The 19,779-nt window shown below is 45.8% G+C and overlaps 1 protein-coding gene across 1 annotated transcript; it reads right to left on the bottom strand.

The window, feature by feature from the left end:
• Positions 1–7,913: 7,913 nt before the first annotated feature.
• Positions 7,914–19,312, bottom strand: TADA3 (transcriptional adaptor 3). Its single transcript, XM_055344447.1, has 9 exons — positions 19,177–19,312; positions 18,260–18,492; positions 16,618–16,868; positions 16,393–16,498; positions 14,985–15,126; positions 14,791–14,894; positions 13,255–13,364; positions 10,316–10,501; positions 7,914–8,451 (listed from the first exon to the last, which is right to left on the bottom strand). Exons 2-9 carry the CDS (start codon positions 18,464–18,466, stop codon positions 8,259–8,261), a joined length of 1,299 nt encoding a protein of 432 aa, XP_055200422.1. The 5' UTR covers positions 18,467–18,492; positions 19,177–19,312; the 3' UTR covers positions 7,914–8,258.
• Between the last annotated feature and the right edge of the window lie 467 nt (positions 19,313–19,779).

Raw genomic sequence — 19,779 nt, 5'->3', positions numbered from 1 at the left:
TTGCTAAAATCTTCTGGAAAGCCATTTGGCAATATGCATCAGGGGCTTAAATAATGTCCAGGCCTTTGACCCAGGCATTCCTCTTCTGGGAATTAATTTCAGGGAAACAGTCCTAAATTAAGACAAAGCTATATGCCCCAAGATATTTGAAGAAATATTTTTCTAACAGCAAAATTTAGAAGAAATCACCAAGAAGGGAATGATTTAAAAACATAAGGTATGCTTATGAGATGTAAAACTTCACAGTTGGTAAACTGACAGTAATACAACCTACTTAATAAAAGGAAAAATATGCTTATAATGTTAAGCAGGTACACAAACCATACATTATTCATAGCAAAGAGTGGAGAGGTACACCACAAATGATAATAATGGCCCCCAAATTATCTGATTTTGGTTTTTTTCTTCTACTTCTCTCTATATGTCTGTATTCTCTCAACTTTGTTGAATATGCTCAAACTTTATGATCACAAAATCATTTTTATTTTTTTTAAGATTTTATTTATTTATTCACGAGAGAGAGAGAGAGAGAGAGAGAGAGAGAAAGGGAGAGAGAGTGTCAGAAACAGGCAGAGGGAGAAGCAGACTTCCCACAGGGAGCCTGATGTGGGACTCAATCCCGGGACTCCAGGATCACGCTCTGAGCCAAAGGCAGATGCTCAACCGCTGAGCTACCCAGGCATGCCTCACAAAGTCACTTTTAAAAAAATTTTTAAAATTATGCCAGGAAAAAAAAAATTATACCAGAGTGGGATCCCCGGGTGGCTCAGCGGTTTAGCGCCTGCCTTTGGCCCAAGGCGCGATCCTGGAGTCCTGGGATCGAGTCCCACGTCGGGCTCCAGCATGGTGCCTGCTTCTCTCCCTGCCTGTGTCTCTGCCTCAGTCTCTCTCTATGTCTATCATGAATAAATAAATAAAATCTTAAAAAAAATTTATGCCAGGGATGCCTGGGTGGCTTTGAGCCTTTGGCTCAGAGCCTGATCCTGGAGTCGAGTCCCACATCGGGCTCCCTGTGGAAGTCTGCTTCTCCCTCTGCCTGTTTCTGACTCTCTCTCTCTGTCTCTCATGAATAAATAAAATCTTAAAAATAATATATATATATATATAGTGCCAAAAGATGGTGGGAGTGTACCAACTTGGTGTTCAGTTTTTAAAGCTTTATTTTAAAAATAACAAAGAAATAGAATGGATTTAAATGTCATATCCACCAATTCTTTTCTGTCCTACTATTGAAACAGTGATGGTAAATTAAAAGAAATTTTGGGGTATGCGAGACCAGGCTTCAAACTCAGTCTCTAATCCTTACCAGCTATGGGACCTTGGACAAATCATTTCACTGTTCTGAGCCTCAGTTTCTTCTTCTATGACCAGGCATAATCATATTGATAAGCATACCTAAAACTTTGTGGGGTTATTCTGAGAATGAGACAGAAAGTGCCTTTCAGCCAGTAGGCTAGTTCCTTCATTGTCACTTGAGTTTTCAGCATGTACCTGTTGCATAATAGATGCTCAGTAAGAAATGAGACAGAAGAGGGGAGTTTTCGTCTCCTTTTATAGACATTGGCTACCCTGAAACAGCTGCTTTTTTTTTTTAAACAGCTGCTTTAAATATTATTTTTCCTTCCATTCTTGAAGCCCCACGTGTTCTAGTCAAGCTCCAAATTTGGGGTTTCCTGTCTGCCCCCATGGTGCCTACCCCTACTTCTCTTCCATTCTAGTCAGGAGCAGCCCATCTCAGGAGGTTCAGAGGTCTCCCTAATATTTACCAGGTCTCACTGATTTCTCTTGGCTAACACAGGCATATTCTAGGGCAATGATTCTTATGCTTTTCTCTGATAATCAACCTATAATTTTGTATGTGGTGGTGCTGGCAGGCCCAGAGAGGGACACTTAGAATGGGGCCTCTAGAGTCTACAAAACTGGCTTACAAAACTGGTTCCCCACCAGCTATCTGATCTGGCTCTTCCCCTTTCTGCATCCTAGTTTCCTCATCTGTAAAACAGGGTAATGTTCTTGCCTGCTCTGACATAGAGTTATTGAGAGGAACAAATACAAAAATTCATGTAAAATGCTGGACAGTCTGGGTGGCTCAGCGGTTTAGCATTACCTTTGGCCCAGGGAGTGATCCTGGAGACCTGGGATCGAGTCCCACTTTGGGCTTCCTGCATGGAGCCTGCTTCTCCCTCTGCCTGTGTCTCTGCCTCTCTCCCTCTCCGTGTCTCTCATGAATGAATGAATGAATGAATGAATGAATAAATAAATAAATAAATAAATAAATTAAGAAAGAAAGAAAGAAAGAAAGAAAGAAAGAAAGAAAGAAAGAAAGAAAGAAAGAAAGAAAAAGAAAGGGAAGAAAGAAAGGAAAGAAAGAAAAAGAAAGAAATCGCCGTGTGAAACTCAATCTCCACTTGCTGTCAAATTTATGGAGAATATTATCAATATATGAATCCAGTGGAGAAATTTCTCCAGCATGAGAAATTATGCAACTTTTGGTCAGGAAAACTGGGAGATGCCCTTTTCTCTGATACCGGATGTTCTAAGACTTCATCTTATCTCCATTTTGTCTTGGCTTCCAGGAAGCTTAGAGTTAATCTGATGCTTAATGACAGCAGTTCCATTAAACCTGATGGGATTAATTTTATATTTGTATTTCATGAAATTCACTGTACACATCCTCAATTATGAGCTTTCTCAAAATTCTTTTGAGGAAGGAAAGAAGGGAAAAAAGAAAAAGCAAGCAAGCAAGCAAAGGAGGGAGAGAGGAAGGGAGGGAGGTAAGGAAATAAGGAAGAAAAAGAACAGAGAGGGAGGGAGGAGAGAAAGGAAGGAATCGGGTACATTTTGAAGAGAGTATTTGTTCTACTGTTGCAGCTAAAATATAGATTTGGTTTCCCTAATAGACACTCAAAATAGTTGTGATTTTTTAAAAATATTTATTTTTTTATTTATTCATGAGAGACACAGAGAGAGAGAGAGGCACAGAGACACGGCAGAGGTTGAAGCAGGCTCCATGCAGGGAGCCTGACGTGAGACTCGATCCTTGGACTCCAGGATCACGTCCTGGGCCAAAGGCAGGTGCTAAACTGCTGAGCCACCCAGGGATCCCCAATAGTTGTGATTTAAATAAAATGGAAGTGTATACCAGTCTGGCCATCATCAGTAGTCTGAGGCTGGTATGATGACTATAAGGTAAGAGGGATCCTGGCTTCTTCTTACCTTGTTGCTCATTGTTCCCATGAGGACATGACCACATGCTCTGACCACATGCTTCAGGATGGCTTGCCACCATGTCTCATCCCAGCCAGAGGCAAATGGGAACATGGAAGGCATACACCCCTTGAGACTCATGACCTCATTGTTACACACGTTTCTTCCACTCACACCCTATTGGCCAAAACTTCATTACATGATCACACCTAACTGCAAAAGAAGCTAGGGTATTTAGTCTTTGAGGCATATGTCCCATTAAAAATCAGAGGTTCTATTAACTATTGAGGGAGAACAGGTTTTGGAGGACATCTACCAGTTTCTGCAGCATCCACCGTCTCAGATGTATTTCTTTGCACATGATCGCACTCCAGTCTGCCCTATTTCACTCTCACCTCCTCTAATCAGTCTGGTTTCCATGGTGCTATCAGGGTGCTTCCCAATTCAGAGCGCTATTACGGCACTCCTCTGCTCACACACCACTCCTGAGTCCCTACTATGTACAAAAGTGATTCTCAAACTTTAATATGAATCAGGAGTCACCTGGAGAGCATGTTAAAACAGAGATGACTGGAGCCCATCCCCCATCCCAGAGTTTCTGATTCAGTAGGTCTAGGACCTAAGATTTTGCATCTTTAGTAAGTTGCCAGGTGATCCTGTTGCTGCTGGCCCAAGGACCACACTTCTTTTTGTTTAAGATTTTATTTATAAGTAATCTCTACACCCAATGTGGGGCTCGAACTCACAACCCTGAGATCAAGAGTCACATGTTCTGTTGACTGAGCTAGCCAGACCCTCTCAAGGACCACACTTAGAAAACCACTGACCTTGAGAATAAAGCCCACGCTCCTTAACCTGACATTCACAGCTAGCCTGGTTTCAACCTACTTTCCAGCTTCATCATTTGTCCTTCCCCTCCCCCCACACACACCTAGGGCTCCAGCCACAGTGATGTTCTCACCTCTCTCTAAGCAGGCCAGCTGTTCACACCTCTGTGCCTCACTGTTCCTTTTGTCTGCAATGTCTTCTGCCTGGTAACTTCCTTTCCACAACCTCCCTGAAGCTTTTCCTGACCTTCTAAACTGTTATTAAAGCATTCTGTGCTCCCGGGTCCTTGCAGACTTTGTACATTCTTCCATTATTCCTCTTATTGCCTTGTGTTTTGATTGTCTTTCCAGCTGTCTCCCTGTTTCTGGAGCCTTAGGTGACTACAGAGCTCTCAGCCATGGCAACAGGCTCACTGAGTGAGGAAACAAAAGTATGAATGAGGAAAGGGAGGCAAGTAGATGGAATGAATAAAAGAAGGAAGTGAGTGAAGAGAAGAAATGATAAGTGAGTTAGTACATGAACAAGTGAGTTATGGTTCATTTGTGTCTCGTTTTCTCCATTGAGTCCTGAGCTCCAGAGCAGGAAGGGAATCTATACTCTGACCATGTTGCCACAAAGTTCCTTTGCCAGCCATCATTTCCTTCTTACAGGAGTTAACTGGGACCCAGCATCCATCAAGTCAACCCCCTCACCCCCAAAGTGCTCAGGAGTTGGCAGGGGCTGAGGACCCACGCTGGATTCCCAGCTGAGTTCCTGACCCATTTCTGACATCAGGGCTTAACCTCCACCCAATCCTCCCTATTCTTAAATGCATCCTGTTGTTTCCGAAAGTCAGTTATAAGACATTTGGGACACTGGAGAAACAATGATGGTGGATGCCTCTCAGGGCCAGGACACAAAAAGTTTTTTCCACCAAACTAGTGATAAGGTGTCAGGGTTATTTCAAATTGAATTGTAGGCTTGAGATGCTGGAACTACTCTCCCCCTCCTCACAGGGAACCCAGCTTCCTCCAAACACTGTAATGGAGGCCTCCTTTGACTCCAGCAGACACAGATGTGGCCTTAAGAAGGGACTCCTGGGCAGCCCGGGTGGCGCAGAGGTTTAGCGCCGCCTGCAGCCCAGGGTGTGATCCTGGAGACCCTGGATGGAGTCCCACATCAGGCTCTCTGTATGATGCCTGCTTCTCCCTCTGCCTGTGTCTCTGCCTGTCTCTATGAATAAATAAATAAAATCTTAAAAAAAAAAAAGGGGACTCCCTAGGGACGCCTGGGTGGCTCATTGGTTTATCCCTGCCTTCAGCCCGGGGTGTGATCCTGGACTTGCAGGATTGAGTCCCACATTGGGCTCCCTGTGTGGAGCCTGCTTTTCCCTCTGCCTGTGTCTCTGCCTTTCTCTTTGTGTCTCTCATGGATAAATAAAATCTTCAAAAAAAAAAAAAAAAAGGGGGGGGGGACTCCCTGGCCCACTGTGGTTGTCAACTCAGGGATGGTGCTAGCTGAGCTGTTCCTGAACCAACGTTGTGTAGTCTCAGAAGGCATTGTACTCTTTGAGCTTCAGTGTCCTCTTCTGCAGGGTGGAAATATTTCTACTTACCTTGTGGGTGTGTGGTGAGCATCAAATAAATAAAACATGAGAGTAGACAGCCCAGCACAGCACCATCCAAATAGTAGGTGTGCAATAGAGAATAACTAGTGTCTCTCAACTGATCCTTGAAAGTCTCTTCCCTAATGCATTAGCACCACTCAGGCTTCAAGGTTTTTGGTTTTGTTTTTTTAAGTAGGCTCCATGCCCAACACGGAGCCCAGCACAGGGCTTGAACTTACAACCCTGAGACCAAGACCTGAGCTGAGATCAGGAGTCAGACGCTTAACCAACTGAGCTGCTCAGGTGCCTCTAGGTTCTTCCTTATATTTTTAATACTTGCCTTCCTCTCTCACAATTCTACCTAATTTGGGGATCTCAACTCTCATTCTACTTCCTCCACACAACTGTCTCTGCTCCTGGAACTCTCTACCAATGATGCCTACCTTTCTTATGGTCTGGCTTAATAATGAACATGGAAGTGAATGGTTAGTCAGAAGCAAGGGTCTGCAAGCAGAGCTGCCATGTATGGCTGCACAGGTTATCCAGTGCCCAAACCTAGGAGTACCATTCATAGAGATGTAAGGAGGTGGGGTCCCAATGAGTTCCATAATAAAGGAGCTCTGTCTGTAAATAAGATAGACTGTTTGGATCTTGGCTCAACCACTTAACAATTGTTTGATCAAGCAAAGTATGTAATCACCCAAGACTCAGTTTCCTCACCTGTGAATGGGATGTTACTAGTACCTACCTAATGGGGTAGCTGAGAAGATTTGGTAACTTAGCAAGTTTAGAACTGTGCCTGGCACAGAGCTAACATATACTGAGCACTTAATTTCCTTAATTCATTGATCAAATTCATTGATGAAATTAGGTGTAGGTGTCTTTTCTGAGTGGCTAGGCTCTGCACCTAGTGGGAGGCAGGGCCTCTGGTGTCCTCTCAGAACTCCACTCCAGCCTTCTTTTTTGCCGAAGTCCACTTTTATCAGTCAAGCCTTTTTTTAGTTGATAAATAATGAAACTCCAAAGGGGAACTAGCTTAAGCCAAAAAAAGTATTTGTGGGCTGATGTAATTGGGAGGTCCAGGAGGATGAGGCTTCAGCTATATCATGAGCACTTTATCTCCTTCCCCATCTCGTGGCTCTGCTCTTCTGAATTGGTTTCATTCTCAGGCAGGTTCTTCCACATGGCAACAGAGTGGGTCAGAAGGTAGTCTAAGATTACATTCTAAGGTCTTTGATCCAAAAGACAAACCCTCCTTTCTCTTCATCAAGACAGTAAGCTCATGGAAGGCCTCTGATCGTCCAAGCTCAAGTCACATGTCCATTTTTTGGACCAACTGTCATGACTAAAGAATAGGGTGGTGTGACTGGCCAAGCTGGGATCATGTATCCATTCAACTTTGACAGTCCCACAAGAGCCACATGGAATGGGGATGGGGCAATTCTCTTAACAGAAGTGTTGGGCATACCAGAATGTTGGCCGTCCTTACCATCTTTCTTTATGGCTCAGTTCACAGGTCACTTCCTCAGGGAACCCTCCCGTCCCTGCTCCGGTGTCTAGTCTGGGAACAACCTGAGGCAGGGATGAGAGCACATTTGCTCATCTGTATCAGCTGGACCTCGTTTTCTGCCCGGGTTGTGGAAGGGACATTATTGGTAGACTATCCAGCATCCATTTCCCCTTCCTACTTAGATTTTTATTGGCTTTCCCCCATCACTCCCCACTGCCCTGGGCTTCGTGGGGAAGCAGACTCCACTCTCACTACTTAAAACCCAGTAGAGTCATCCCTTGCCACAGTGACTCATTCAGGAATGGGCATGTGAGACTTAGCTTGAGCCACTGAGACATAAGGGTATTTGGGAAAGGCATCTTGCTCTTTTGGGTAGGCCAGGAAAGCCAGCTGGCTCCTTCCTGCCCTATTCTGTGCTAGATATCAATTTGGCCTCTGTCAGCTGCTACTAGCTGCACAGCTGGAGGAAAAACCATTTTAGGCAAAAACTCACATTGTGGAGGGCAGTACAGAGATAGCTGGACCTTTGATGGCTTGGTCAACCCTGGAGGCTGCCTTGCCCCAGGACCACTAAGGCCCAAACAAACACACTTCCTTGTTGTGAATCCACTTTGAGCCGAGGGTATTCTGTTAACCTGCAGCCCCTAACTCTCATAGAGTTGTTCCTGAATGAATGACATATTCCTGAATGAGCTGCCAAAGGCTGAGAGCCCCCTTGCCCTCCTTTGCCACCCATACCAGTTCTTCTCTACCGCACAATAACAGACATTCAAGGATTCTGAATGCTTTTTAAAAAACCACAGCAGTCACTTTACTTTTAGCTTTGCACTTTACAAAACCACAAGGGAGAAGTCCTTGGGGGAGAGAGGAGTAAGAGTGGGGGACAGTAAAGAGGGGAAGCCCAGTGTGGGCTCCAGGCCAGCCCAGAAAGGCCTCCCATGTCCTGACTGTACAGAGCTAGGCCAAAAGACCTCAGGGAATGGCCATAGTCCTCTAGAGACTGTCGCGATTTGACATTTAATAGGCAGCCACAGGCCTGAGGTTCAGGCAGCAAGAAGGAAGTGAGTGGGCTTTTCATCCCTCCTTCCCCCAGGCCAGGGAGAGGAGGCTTGCAATCAGGGGTGAGGGCTACCCATCCAGCAGCTTTAGGATGCTCTCACGTTCCTTCAGAGTCTTCCAGGCCTGGTCCTTCTCTTTCTTGGTTGGGGTCCGCTTCTTCTGCCGGGCAGCCATGATCTTCCGGAAGGCGTCCATGACTTCGTTGTCTGCCATGCGGACCCGCTGCCTCAGCTCCTGCCGGCTTACCTCCTCTTTTGCCAGCCTGTGGAAACCAGCCAGCCAGGTGCCATGGGAAGCCCACCTCCACAATGGGGCCGCCCTCCCTCTTCCAGACTGAACACACATACCACCCCAGGCTGGAACTACTGTGGAATGTTTCATACCTAAAAGCAAAGTTATTGAACCACACTGATAGGGTACTATGTGCTAGATACAATCTTAAGCCCTTTCAAATATGTCAGTAGAATTAATCCTTATAACAATCTTATGAGGTAGGTACTATTATCCCAATGTTACCAGTGATGAAATGGAAGTCAAGGAGAGTAAAAAACACCCCAAGATCCCACAACTAGTGAGTAGATATGAAGACAGAAGCTGGCTCCAAACAATCTTCTTTAAAAGGTGTTCTAATGTCAGCAGAAGACTCGCTCACTTCAGTATCCAAATTCCAGCGCAACCTAAGCTTGGGCTAGGTAGCCTAAAGTCTATGTGAAGCACATAAGATGCCAAACCAACCCTTGTAAATGAAATCTGACCTATAAATTCCACTGTTAGTGGAGCTGGAAGGTGGCTTAAGATATCTGCCCTAGTCCAACCTGTAAATTTTCCAGAAGGGGAAGCTGCTGCTCAGGCCAGGGGATACCTTGCTTAAGGCCCTGAAGCTGGTCCATAGCAGAACCGAGGGCTGGACTCTGGCCTTCTGACAACGTAAGCCAGTTTGTTCACTGTCCACTACCTCTATCCACACATCCTTGTTTCTCTCTCTTACTCCATCTCTCTCTTCTCTACCTCACTCAGTACCTCTTTCATCTATTATTCTCCTCTTCTTGCTCTTGCAAGAAAGGGAACTAGAAAGAGGTTTTGCATGTAGCCTTGGGCTCAAGTTGCAGCTTGGTTGTTTACTGGCTGTATGACTTTCAGGAGAGTACTCACTTCATTGGCCCTTTACTTCCTTATCTAGTAAACAGGGAAAATACCTCTCCCCCAGAATGTAGTGAGGATTCAACAGGGGGGTGTATATAAAGCCCCTGGTACCCCGTAGGCACTCAGTGCACCCTTAGCAGCTTGTCAGCAGTTCCCTCACTTTTTAATGGTGTAACTCTTCACCAAAGCTCATTTGTAGACCACAAGCCTTTGCTCTGCCTCTCCTCCTAACCCCCAGGACAATGTATAAGAGACAGGCAGAACCAGCCAAATCATGTGTGTCCTGCCTTGTTGGAGCTATGTGAAGCGAAGACACATAGCTTGCCAATGAGGCTGCTTCTCTACCTTCCCTCAGAAAGGCAAACAACTACCATAATCTCCCTCCAGATGTCACCTATACTTTTGTCATGACCAACACAGGGCAAGATGGATGGTAGTCAATATAAAATGAAAGATATTGTGACCAATTACCTAAATAACAGATAATAAAATACTGGACAATTTCAGTGAAGGGCCAATAATAATCACAGATGTCCAACAAAATTGTTAACAGTTGATAAATCTAGAGAGTATATGGTATTTATTGTACTGCTCCTTCAGATGTTCTGTATTTATGAAAATTTTCATAAAAGTATGTTGGGGGAAAAAGAAAATAAGCATAAAAAATAAGTCACACAACAACGTGAATATAAGTAATACCACTGAACTATACACTAAAAAATGGCTTAAAGAGCCAATTTTATATGTTTTTTTTCCACCACAATTCCAAATAGGTAAATAAATCAATCACAGATGCCTGAGCCCTAGAGTCTGTGGTGCCTGGCAATGATGTTTTTTTCAAAGGCTCTCTAGATGATTTGGAAACCCTGCCAGGTTTAGGAAACCTGTTATAAAACCCCCAGAAGGTGACTGGCAGCGGCCCAGGCCTTCTCCCTAGGGCACCCCCCCACCCCCGCCCGGCCATGTAACCCATCCACACTCACCTCAGCAGGTCATGCTTCTTGGTACGGTTATGGGCACTGAGTGCCTTCAGCTCAGCCTGCCGTTTGCGCAGCTCAGCAAGGACTTCATCCTCTGAGTCCTCTGCAGGGCGGTCCTCAGACTCCAACAAGCCCTGGGCAATCAGCTCCTCCTTGATGCGGCTCTCAAGGGACTTGGTATGTGGCACACTACAGAGGAAGGGAATCCTGAGCTCAAGAGCCGCCTTAGATGGGGGACCCCTGAGAGGTTCCAAGGTTAGTGAACACATTCTTTTCTCTTTGGGTACCCCCTCTCTATCTAGGTATAAAAATATAGAGAAAATGTTAAGGGCTGAAATCATGAAACTCCTAGAAGAAAATCTAGGAATAAAGCTCCTTGACATGCGATGGGTCTTGGCAATGACTTTGGCTGTGACACCTAAACCACAAGCAACAAAATAAACAAGTGGGACTACATCAAAAAACTACTTCTGTACAGCAAAAGAAATCATCAACAAAGTGGAAAGATAACTTACAGAATGGGAAAAAATATTTGCAAATGATGTATCTGATGAGAAGTTAATATCCACTATATATAAAGAACTCCTATAACTCAAAAGCAATAAACCCACTCAATTAAAAACTGGGCAAAGGTCCTCAATAGACATTTTCCCAAAGAAGATATACAAAAGGCCAACAGATATATGAAAAGATGCTCAACATCCCTAGTTATTAGAGAAATGCAAATTAAAACCACAACAAGTTATCACTTCTGGCCTATTAGAATGGCCATCATCAAAAAAACAAGATCACAAATGTTGGCGAGGATTTGGAGAAAAGGGAACCCTCCTGCACTGCTGGGGAAGGTAAACTGGTGCAGTCACTGTGGAACACCATGTGGAGGATCCTCAAAGAATTAACAACAGAACTCCCATACGATAAGCCACTTCAATTCTGAGAATATGCATAAAGGAAATGTAAATAACTAACTTGAGAAGATATCTGAACCCCCATGTTCACAGCATTATTTATAATAGTCAAGATACAAAAGCAACCTCAATGTCCATTGAAGGGCAAATGGATAAAGAAATTGTGGTATATATACAAGATTATTCAAACTAGAAAAATTAGGAAATCCTACCAATTGTGACAACATGGATGGACTCTGAATGCATTATGCTAAGTGAAATAAGTCAGAGAGAGAATAACAAATACCATACAATCTCACTTCTATGTGGAATCTAAAAAAAAAAAAAAAAATCAAAAAACAAAAAACTCAAATTCATAGAAAAAGAGAGCAGACCTTCCATTACCAGAAGCAGAGGATGGGGGGAGGACAACTGGAGGAAGGTGATCAAAAGGTACAAACTCCCAATTATGAGATAAGTCCTAAAATACCATATACGACATGACGATGGTACCTAACACTACTGTATGATACATAGGGAAAGTTATGAAAAGTGTAAATCTTAAGAGTTCACATCACAAGGGGAAATATTTTTTTTTCTTTTTCTTCCTCGTGTATCTATGTGAGATAGATGTTAGCTGAACCCATTGTGGTAATCATTTCACAAAACACGTAAATCAGGCCACGTGCGTGTTTTGTACATGTACACCTTAAACTCACACAGGGATGTATATCAATTATTGTTCAATATGCTGGAAAAAATATAGAGACAGACACATCTGGTCTTGTTTCAAACACAAGCCAACACATAGCCATTGTCAAAGAATATAGAAAAACCTATAATGCCAACAACTTAGAGAGAACCACTATCTTTTTATGTTACTATCAAAAACATTAGTTATTTTGCTATTAATGTTACATATACAAAAATTATATTTTATGATATGATATTCCTTATATACCATACATACTTCAGATTTTGTTACCTTATCTCCAATCTTCTTTTCTTTTTTTTTAAGATTTTATTTATTCATGAGAGACACACAGAGAAAGAGGCAGAGACACAGGCAGAGGGATAGGCAGAATCCATGAATGGAGCCCGATGTGGGACTCAATTCTGGGACTCCAGGATCATGCCCTGGGCCGAAGGCAGGCGCTAAACCGCTGGGCCACCTGGGCATCACTCTCCAATCTTTTATTACACATTATTTTATTTTTTTTCCCAATGTGCACACATTTAAGTATATGCTGAGTAAAAACAGGATCAAACCCTAGTATGCTCAACTGACATGTTCTCCTTTTAGCACTCTATTGTTTACAGATTTTCACATCAATTAACTATGTTTCTCTAAGATGATTAATAGTTACAAGTTATTTCATCATATGGAGTCACAACTCTTTATCCAACCAATCCCCTTCAGATGTACATTTAGGTCATTTACTATATGGAAAACACTATGATAAACAACCCTGTACTTAAGTCTATGCGTGCTGGGACGCCTGGGTGGCTCAGTGCTTGAGTGTCTGCTTTTGGCTCAGGGTGTGATCCCGGGGTGCCGGGATCGAGTCCCACATCAGGCTCTTTGCATGGAGTCTGCTTCTCCCCCTGCCTATGTCTCTGCCTTTCTCTGTGTCTCTCATGAATAAATAAATAAAATCTTAAAACAACAAGAAAAAGTCTATGCATGCAGAAATGCTGGGTCTTTCTGCATATTTAAAACTTTCATTGGGGGATGCCTGGGTGGCTCAGTGGTTGAGCACCTGCCTTCAGCTCAGGTCACGATCCTGGGATCCTGGGATTGAGTCCTGTATCGGGGCTCCCTGTAGGGAGCCTGCTTCTCTCTCTGTTTATGTCTCTGCCTCTCTCTGTGTCTCTCATGAATAAATAAATAATATATTTAAAAATATATACATATATATTTTAAAAAAGAAACTTTTATCAGGCTTCATCAAAATGCCCTCAACTCTTTTAATGAAGACCTCCCCATGCTGGGATGTGACCAAGTCAATAGAGACAGGGGCCAGATAGTAGGATATGGACAGAGTTGTCACTCACCTGAAGGGCTTGTTCTGATTACGGGGAGAGGTGCTTGCCCCATCTGCTCCTGATTCCTTCCCAGACATGTCAGGAATAGGAGAGTCCTCCATAGGGGAAATGATATTTTCCTAGAAGACCACAGGAATGGGATGAAGGGAGTAAGAGTTACAGCATTTCCATCTTCTTGTTCCTCTCTAACCTGCAGTTAGAGTCTTCAGGCTTCACAGAAATATTCTTTTATTGTTCCCATCCTCTGGGAAGCCTTCTCAAACTGATACCAGAAAGCTCTGATCATTATAGAAATCCCGTTTTTGTACTGATACCAAAAGAAGGGAGCACAGAAGAGCAATGATAACACTCAACAAGAGTAAAGAGAAGAGCTAAGCGTTTGCATTGACCAGGCACTGTGCTAAGTATGCTGCGGCATGAGCTGCTGGCTGTCCAAAAGCCATTCCTCACCTTTCTGTAGTGAGGCTTATGGCTGCCCAGCTACACTATACTTCCCAGCTTCCCTTGTAGTCAGATGTGGTCATGTGACCAATTCTCTCCAGTGGAAAGTGATCAGAAGAGATAAGAGCCACAGTCAGTCATGGCCCATAAACCTTCCTTCACATTCTTCCTTGCTCTTTTTCTGTGGGCTTGGAGCAGCAATCACACCTAGAATGACCCTTGTGCAGAGTGCATGTTTAGGGTGGCAAAGCCCCCATAGCTGGGGTCCTTGTGTGATGGTGTGGGGCTGAGATCTTCCCTCACTTCCACCTCAGCCAACTTGGAACCCAGCTCAGAGTATTCCATGAGAGAGAAAAACACTACTGTGTTGGAGCCAGGGGGAAATCTAAGGCTTAACGAGGTAAAAGATGTACCTAAAGCCAGACAAAAAGAAAGAAGGCATAAAGAAAGGGACTCGGGATCCCTGGGTGGCGCAGCGGTTTAGCGCCTGTCTTTGGCCCAGGGCGCGATCCTGGAGACCCGGGATCGAATCCCACGTCGGGCTCCCGGTGCATGGAGCCTGCTTCTCCCTCTGCCTATGTCTCTGCCTCTCTCTCTCTCACTGTGTGCCTATCATAAATAAATAAAATTTAAAAAAAAAAAGAAAAGAAAAGAAAGGGACTCTGCACCTGTGGTTTGAGCCTGGCTTCTACTTATTGGCTGTACAACCTCAGGCAAACAGTTCCCTTTTCTGAGCTTCAATCTTCTGGTATGCAACATGGGGCTAGCCACTGTCCTTGCCTCCAACAAGAGGATGTGTGGAAAGCCCTTGCACGGGGCTCAGCCCTTAACCAGCATACTGGTTAAGGCTGACAAAAGTAACTGTGGTGTAGTGGCTACTTTTAGGTGAGGTTAGAGTCTGGGAGAGGCATGAGAAGGGCTCCAGGATACTTTATTTTGTGATCAGGAGACCAGATATACAAGTGTGCTCATGTGTGAATATTTATGAGTGTATACATTTTTAAGATCTACGTTACCTTTCTAAATGCATGATAGACTTCAACACAAAATAAAACATTAAAACAGCAAGTAAACATAATCCTTGTTTTGAATTAGGGTGCTCACCTCCACCAGGGCCTGTAGGAGGCGCTGCGTCAGAGCACCAAAGGGGCACCCATCTTCAGGCTGCTCATGCTGGGCCTCAGACTTCTTCAGCAGGGCATCCACATCTGAAGTGAGCAGAGAAACGGTAGACAGGTGGGCTGAGTTCTGCAAACTCAAGTCCTGGTCTGGGGTGGGCAGGGAGGTGAGGGGCCTACCTTTAGTGTCCAGTTCAGTCAGTGGCCCCATAAGGCCTTTCTTCTTGTCAGCCACTGCTGCGGCTCGGGCCCCATCCTTCTGTTCCTCCAGCAGGTCCTCCTGCGCCCAGCGTTGGGAGTAGTGCTTCCCCAGGGGTGGGATCTGTGGGGAGATGACACCCAGCCGAAAATGAGTAAGCACTGGCAAGCCATGCCCAGGGTGAGTGGGGGCTCTCTGTGCACTTGGGCACTGCTAATAGGCTCATCATCCATCCCTTTACTGTCTCCCAAGGACCTACCCCCAGGGCTGAGGTCTGTGCCTTGTGTATGTGGGAAGAAATGAAGGAGATAAAAATCTCTATGCTCACAATCTAGCAAGAGAGACAGGTACATAACCAACTAAGACACACATGGGAGCCAGTACGTAATAATCTCCAAGATACAGGTGCAGAATGGTATACCTATGTGGACCATCTCAGGTCACAGCTGTTGTCCCTAGAGAGACCCAGGAGCCTTAGCGTCAAGAGGCTCTCATTTGTATTACCTAAATTTACTACTACCTATATAATTTTTATTTTTAATAAATAAATAATTTTTATTTCAAATACATTTTTTTAAAAATTCAAAGAACTCAAGTGCTAGAAGTAGGTCAAGGTGTTGCACACGACAGAGAAACTTTCTGGGGGGAGTCTGCAAAAGTGTTTGGTGGAGATAACAAGGGATCAGTGTTTTAAAGGATGTTAGTTTGGTAAGGGAAAAAGAGCATGTATAGAGGCCCAGGGATTAGTAAGGAGCCTTGGTGGGCCTGGGTGAGGGCAAGGTGCTTGGTGGGGTAGTAAATCCAACAGTGACAAGGGGGCATGGCTGAGGAAGCTGCAGGGGGCCGTGGGGCTGAGTCACCAAGGACCGAGGTGTTAGACTCCACCTTGTGTGTAATGGGAGCCAGGGGATGCGTGGGAGCAGGGCTGGGTCACATCCGATCACAGTAGCTGACCTATTGGAGTTCTCCCTGATGGTTTTCTGTATTTTGTACATTTTCTTTAATGGAACCTGTTTTATTTACATCACAAGAAAATTAATATATTAAAGAAAGAAAACAAAGTTCCTCTGGAGGCAGAGAAGTATTAAGAGACTATTTGGGTGAAAACTAATGAGGGCTTGAATCAAAGCAGAGGTGATAGAGATGTTGGGACAAAGGACAGTGTCACTGAAGTAGATGCTTTAGGATGTATGTGGTGATCATCTGGATGGGGTAGAGGAGGCAATGTAAGAAGAGAGCCGAGAATTAGAGCCTAGGTGTCTGGGTGGATTAAGCAAAGTAGGGGTAGAGTAGGGGAAGGAAGATGGTACATGACTTTGGGATCTGTGATTCCGAGGCACCTCTGAGCCCTCTCACTCACCCCCGTCTACTGAGGCCCAGGGTTTCTACCTTGTAATGTTCAGCCTCATCTTCTGGGGGTTTCAGTAGTTCCTCTAGTGTGCGTACTTCCTCACTGGTGATATCAGCACAGTAGGGCTCTACAGAGGCCCAGAACCTGCAGGGAGAAGCAGATCCTGAATGGGTACCTCCTATCCCACCATCCTCAGCTCTAGGCCCCTCCACAGCCTCTACTGTCTGAATCCCAAGGCCCCTCTATGCTCTCTGGCCCAGAACCTGTTGGGGGCATCATTCTTGGGGATCCGTGGCACGTCAATTGGGTCATCAGTGAATTCATATTCCTGGATCTTGGGCTGAAGGTTTTTGGATTTGGGACGCCCGGGACCAGGGCCCGGCCCATGTCCCGCCTTCCCTTCCAGTTTCTGCTTCTTCGGCTTTCCATGTTTTGGGGGAGCTCCGAGCTCATGGTCTCGACCCAACTTCAGGAATCGTCGATCACCTTTCTTATCCTGCCAGTCAGTGAGGATCTGAAATTCACGAGAGACTATCACTGAGAGGAAGAAGGGAAGTCATAGGACAAGTTTTTCTCCCAATGAAGAATTAGGATTTAGAACTTGACAAGATGCCAAGGTCTTTTTTATTTATCCATCCCCCTTTCATTTAGTAAACTCCTACTCACCCTTCAAAACTCAGTTCCTTTTCACAGGACTTCATTCATACACTTCTCATCATTCCATTTGTCTGGACTGATTCACCTCTATCACCTAAGCCAGTCACACAGTGTTTAGGTCAAACTAATGATCATGCCCCAGTGCATATCAGCGCTGGAATATGCTGGTGGTAACTTTTTGGTGAATGCAAACAAGACTCCCAGTAAACCTTCACTTGAAATGTCACAACTGGGAAGCCTTCTCATCAGTTACCCAGCCTCTTACACGCTAAAATACAACTGAATTTGCCCTGCTCAAAAAGCTTCAGTGCACTCCCACGGACCACAAGAAACTATTAACTATTCATCCTTTGAGGACCAATTAAAATGGCTTCTTGGTCCCCTCTGAGTCTCTGACACTTTGTACCAGTAGAACTGTTGGCCTAAATGTGTTGTTTGATCATACTGGAACGAACAGCATACCTTGTCTTTGTAACTAGAGTATAAGCTACTGGAGACCAGGAAATTCATTTTAACTGCCTCTGTTCCCCAGGATCTGGCATAGCATCTGGCACACAGGGCTCAGGGAATGCTTATGTCGTAAACAGAAATATCAGAGTAATATCGATAATTAGCATTTGAAATACTTAGTGTCAGAAGTTGGGCTGAGGCTTTTGCAAAAAACAAACAAACAAACAAACAAAAAACCTCTCTTTTAATCCTCACAGAAGCTCAGAGGTAGCTCCTATTATTCATTCCAGTTTGCTGATAGGGAACCAATGCTCAGTGACAGGAGGCAACTTTCCCAAAGTCACATAGGTAGGAAAAAGTAATACTAAGCAAGTGCTTAGGCCAGGATTCAAATCCAGGTCTTCTCAATCCAGTTTCCCTAGTACTTTTAACCATAACACAACATCACCTGGTATCTGTCTGCTCTCCCCCCCTTTGAGTTAGCAAACTCCCTAAAGGCCAGAAGTGTCATTACCTCTCTCTAATGACTAGCAGAGGACCCAGAACATAACGGGGGGGGGGGGGGGAGGTGCGGTGGGGTCAATAAATGCTTAGCAAATCGGAAATCTTGCAATTTATGAGGATCATGCATGTTCTTACATATTCTATGCATCACATGAGTGCAGTGTGGGTCTCTCCTTACCCCTGTCTCTAAGCTCCTGTATCCTGGGCCTCAGCGGGGAGGTGCTAACTCAATGATCTAGCCCGAAACTTGTCACACAGTCCACCCCTGGTGATAACCTCTCTGTAGAGTATCACCTGGGTTTCGGCCTCGAGAACCCGCAGGCGCCGGCTGGCAGAGGAAAGCAGGGTCTCAAGCTCCAGCTGCAGAGTGTCCAGCTCTTCAATGCCGATGCCATCATCCTCAGAGCGGGCTAGCACAGCTGTGTAGCGTGGACAGACCTTCAGGTGGTCCACAGACTTGAAGTCATGGAACTGCAAGGGGCAGTCCTTCAGTTCACTCATGGCCCAGGATATGGGACCCTGTGGAACTGGAGAGGAGAGAGCCATTGATAGGAGATAAACTGGCACGAGAAAAGTCCAAGAGCTCCCTCCATCCGGGGACAGACTCCAGGAGAAAGCCAGGCTTCGGTACCTAACTACAAGGTTGATGGCGCAGCTCCTACTCACAGGACACTCGCTGTACATCAAGCCAGGTACAGACACTTTACTGGCTTCTCACTGAATTCCTCACCCAACCCCATGAGCAGGGACACTGGCGACCTACACCTTACAGATAAGAAAACTCAGACTCTGTAAGGGTGGGTACCTGCCCACGGTTACCAAGAGGCAATCTGAATGAATCAGGGTAGTTTTGAGTCTTTGCCCTGTCTTTCTGATGCTTTTCTGTCCTACTGCTCCCGGGTTTGGCTAAGCCTCTAAGCTCCAAACATCCCATTCTTACAACGCTCATTGTTCTCTGTGCCTCCTAGCTTCTTCTCTCACCCCCTCCCGTCTTGGTCCCTTTTCTTGGCCGCTGACAGTGGTTAGGAATATGGGCTGGTAAGCCAGGCAGGCACAGCCTTTACCATTCTCTAGTTATGTAGCTCCAAACGTGTTATTTAGCCTTCCTGAGTCTCGGTTTTTCCATCTACAAAATGGGGACGAAAGAAATCTGGGTCTGTCTCCCCATAAGAAGTCTGAATCTGTAAAATGGGGATCACGATAGTACCTACCTCCCCGGGATGCTCTGAGGATTATGAAAGGATGCTTGTCAAGAGCCCAGTTCAGTGCCTGGCACAGAAGTGCGCCTGTTTAGTGGCTGGCCCCTCCTGTGGGTCGCCCCAGTGACTTGCCTTCGGGGCCCCCGTCCTCTGGGGACCCCCTAACGCGGCCCCCGCCCCCTCTACCTCCTCACTGCAGCCTCCTGCTGCCTCCTACGGCCCCCAGGCCACGGGAGGGGGCGGGGAGTTCCGGTTGGTGGAGCAACCGCCCCGGAACTGGCCAGGGGCGGGCCCCCCGCGGAGGACGCGGGGGTGGGCGACGCGGGCGGGAGCCCACTGCGGCTTGCGGGGAAGGGTGGGCAGGCCGCGAGCGAGCCTACTGCAGGTGGGGGAGGGCTCGGCCTCAGGCCCACTCTGGGGATCGGCCCGAGGCTGGGGGCGGGGCCCGGCAGCCAAGTTCTCCGCCCGGCAGTTCGTCCCGCGGAGCCCCGGGGGCTGCAGGTAGGAGGGGCCCAGGGCGAGGCGAGGGGCGCAGAACCGGAAGGAACGGAGGGCTCCTCCGCCTCGCCTTGTCCTAATATGGTGCCCAACCCGAGGCCGGGCCGCACCACTGCC

This window comes from Nyctereutes procyonoides, unplaced genomic scaffold (genome assembly GCF_905146905.1).
Source record: "Nyctereutes procyonoides isolate TBG_1078 unplaced genomic scaffold, NYPRO_anot_genome, whole genome shotgun sequence".
Taxonomy (NCBI): domain Eukaryota; kingdom Metazoa; phylum Chordata; class Mammalia; order Carnivora; family Canidae; genus Nyctereutes; species Nyctereutes procyonoides.
Note: the sequence above shows the minus strand (reverse complement) of the source record. Positions and strands in the feature narration are given on the sequence as shown.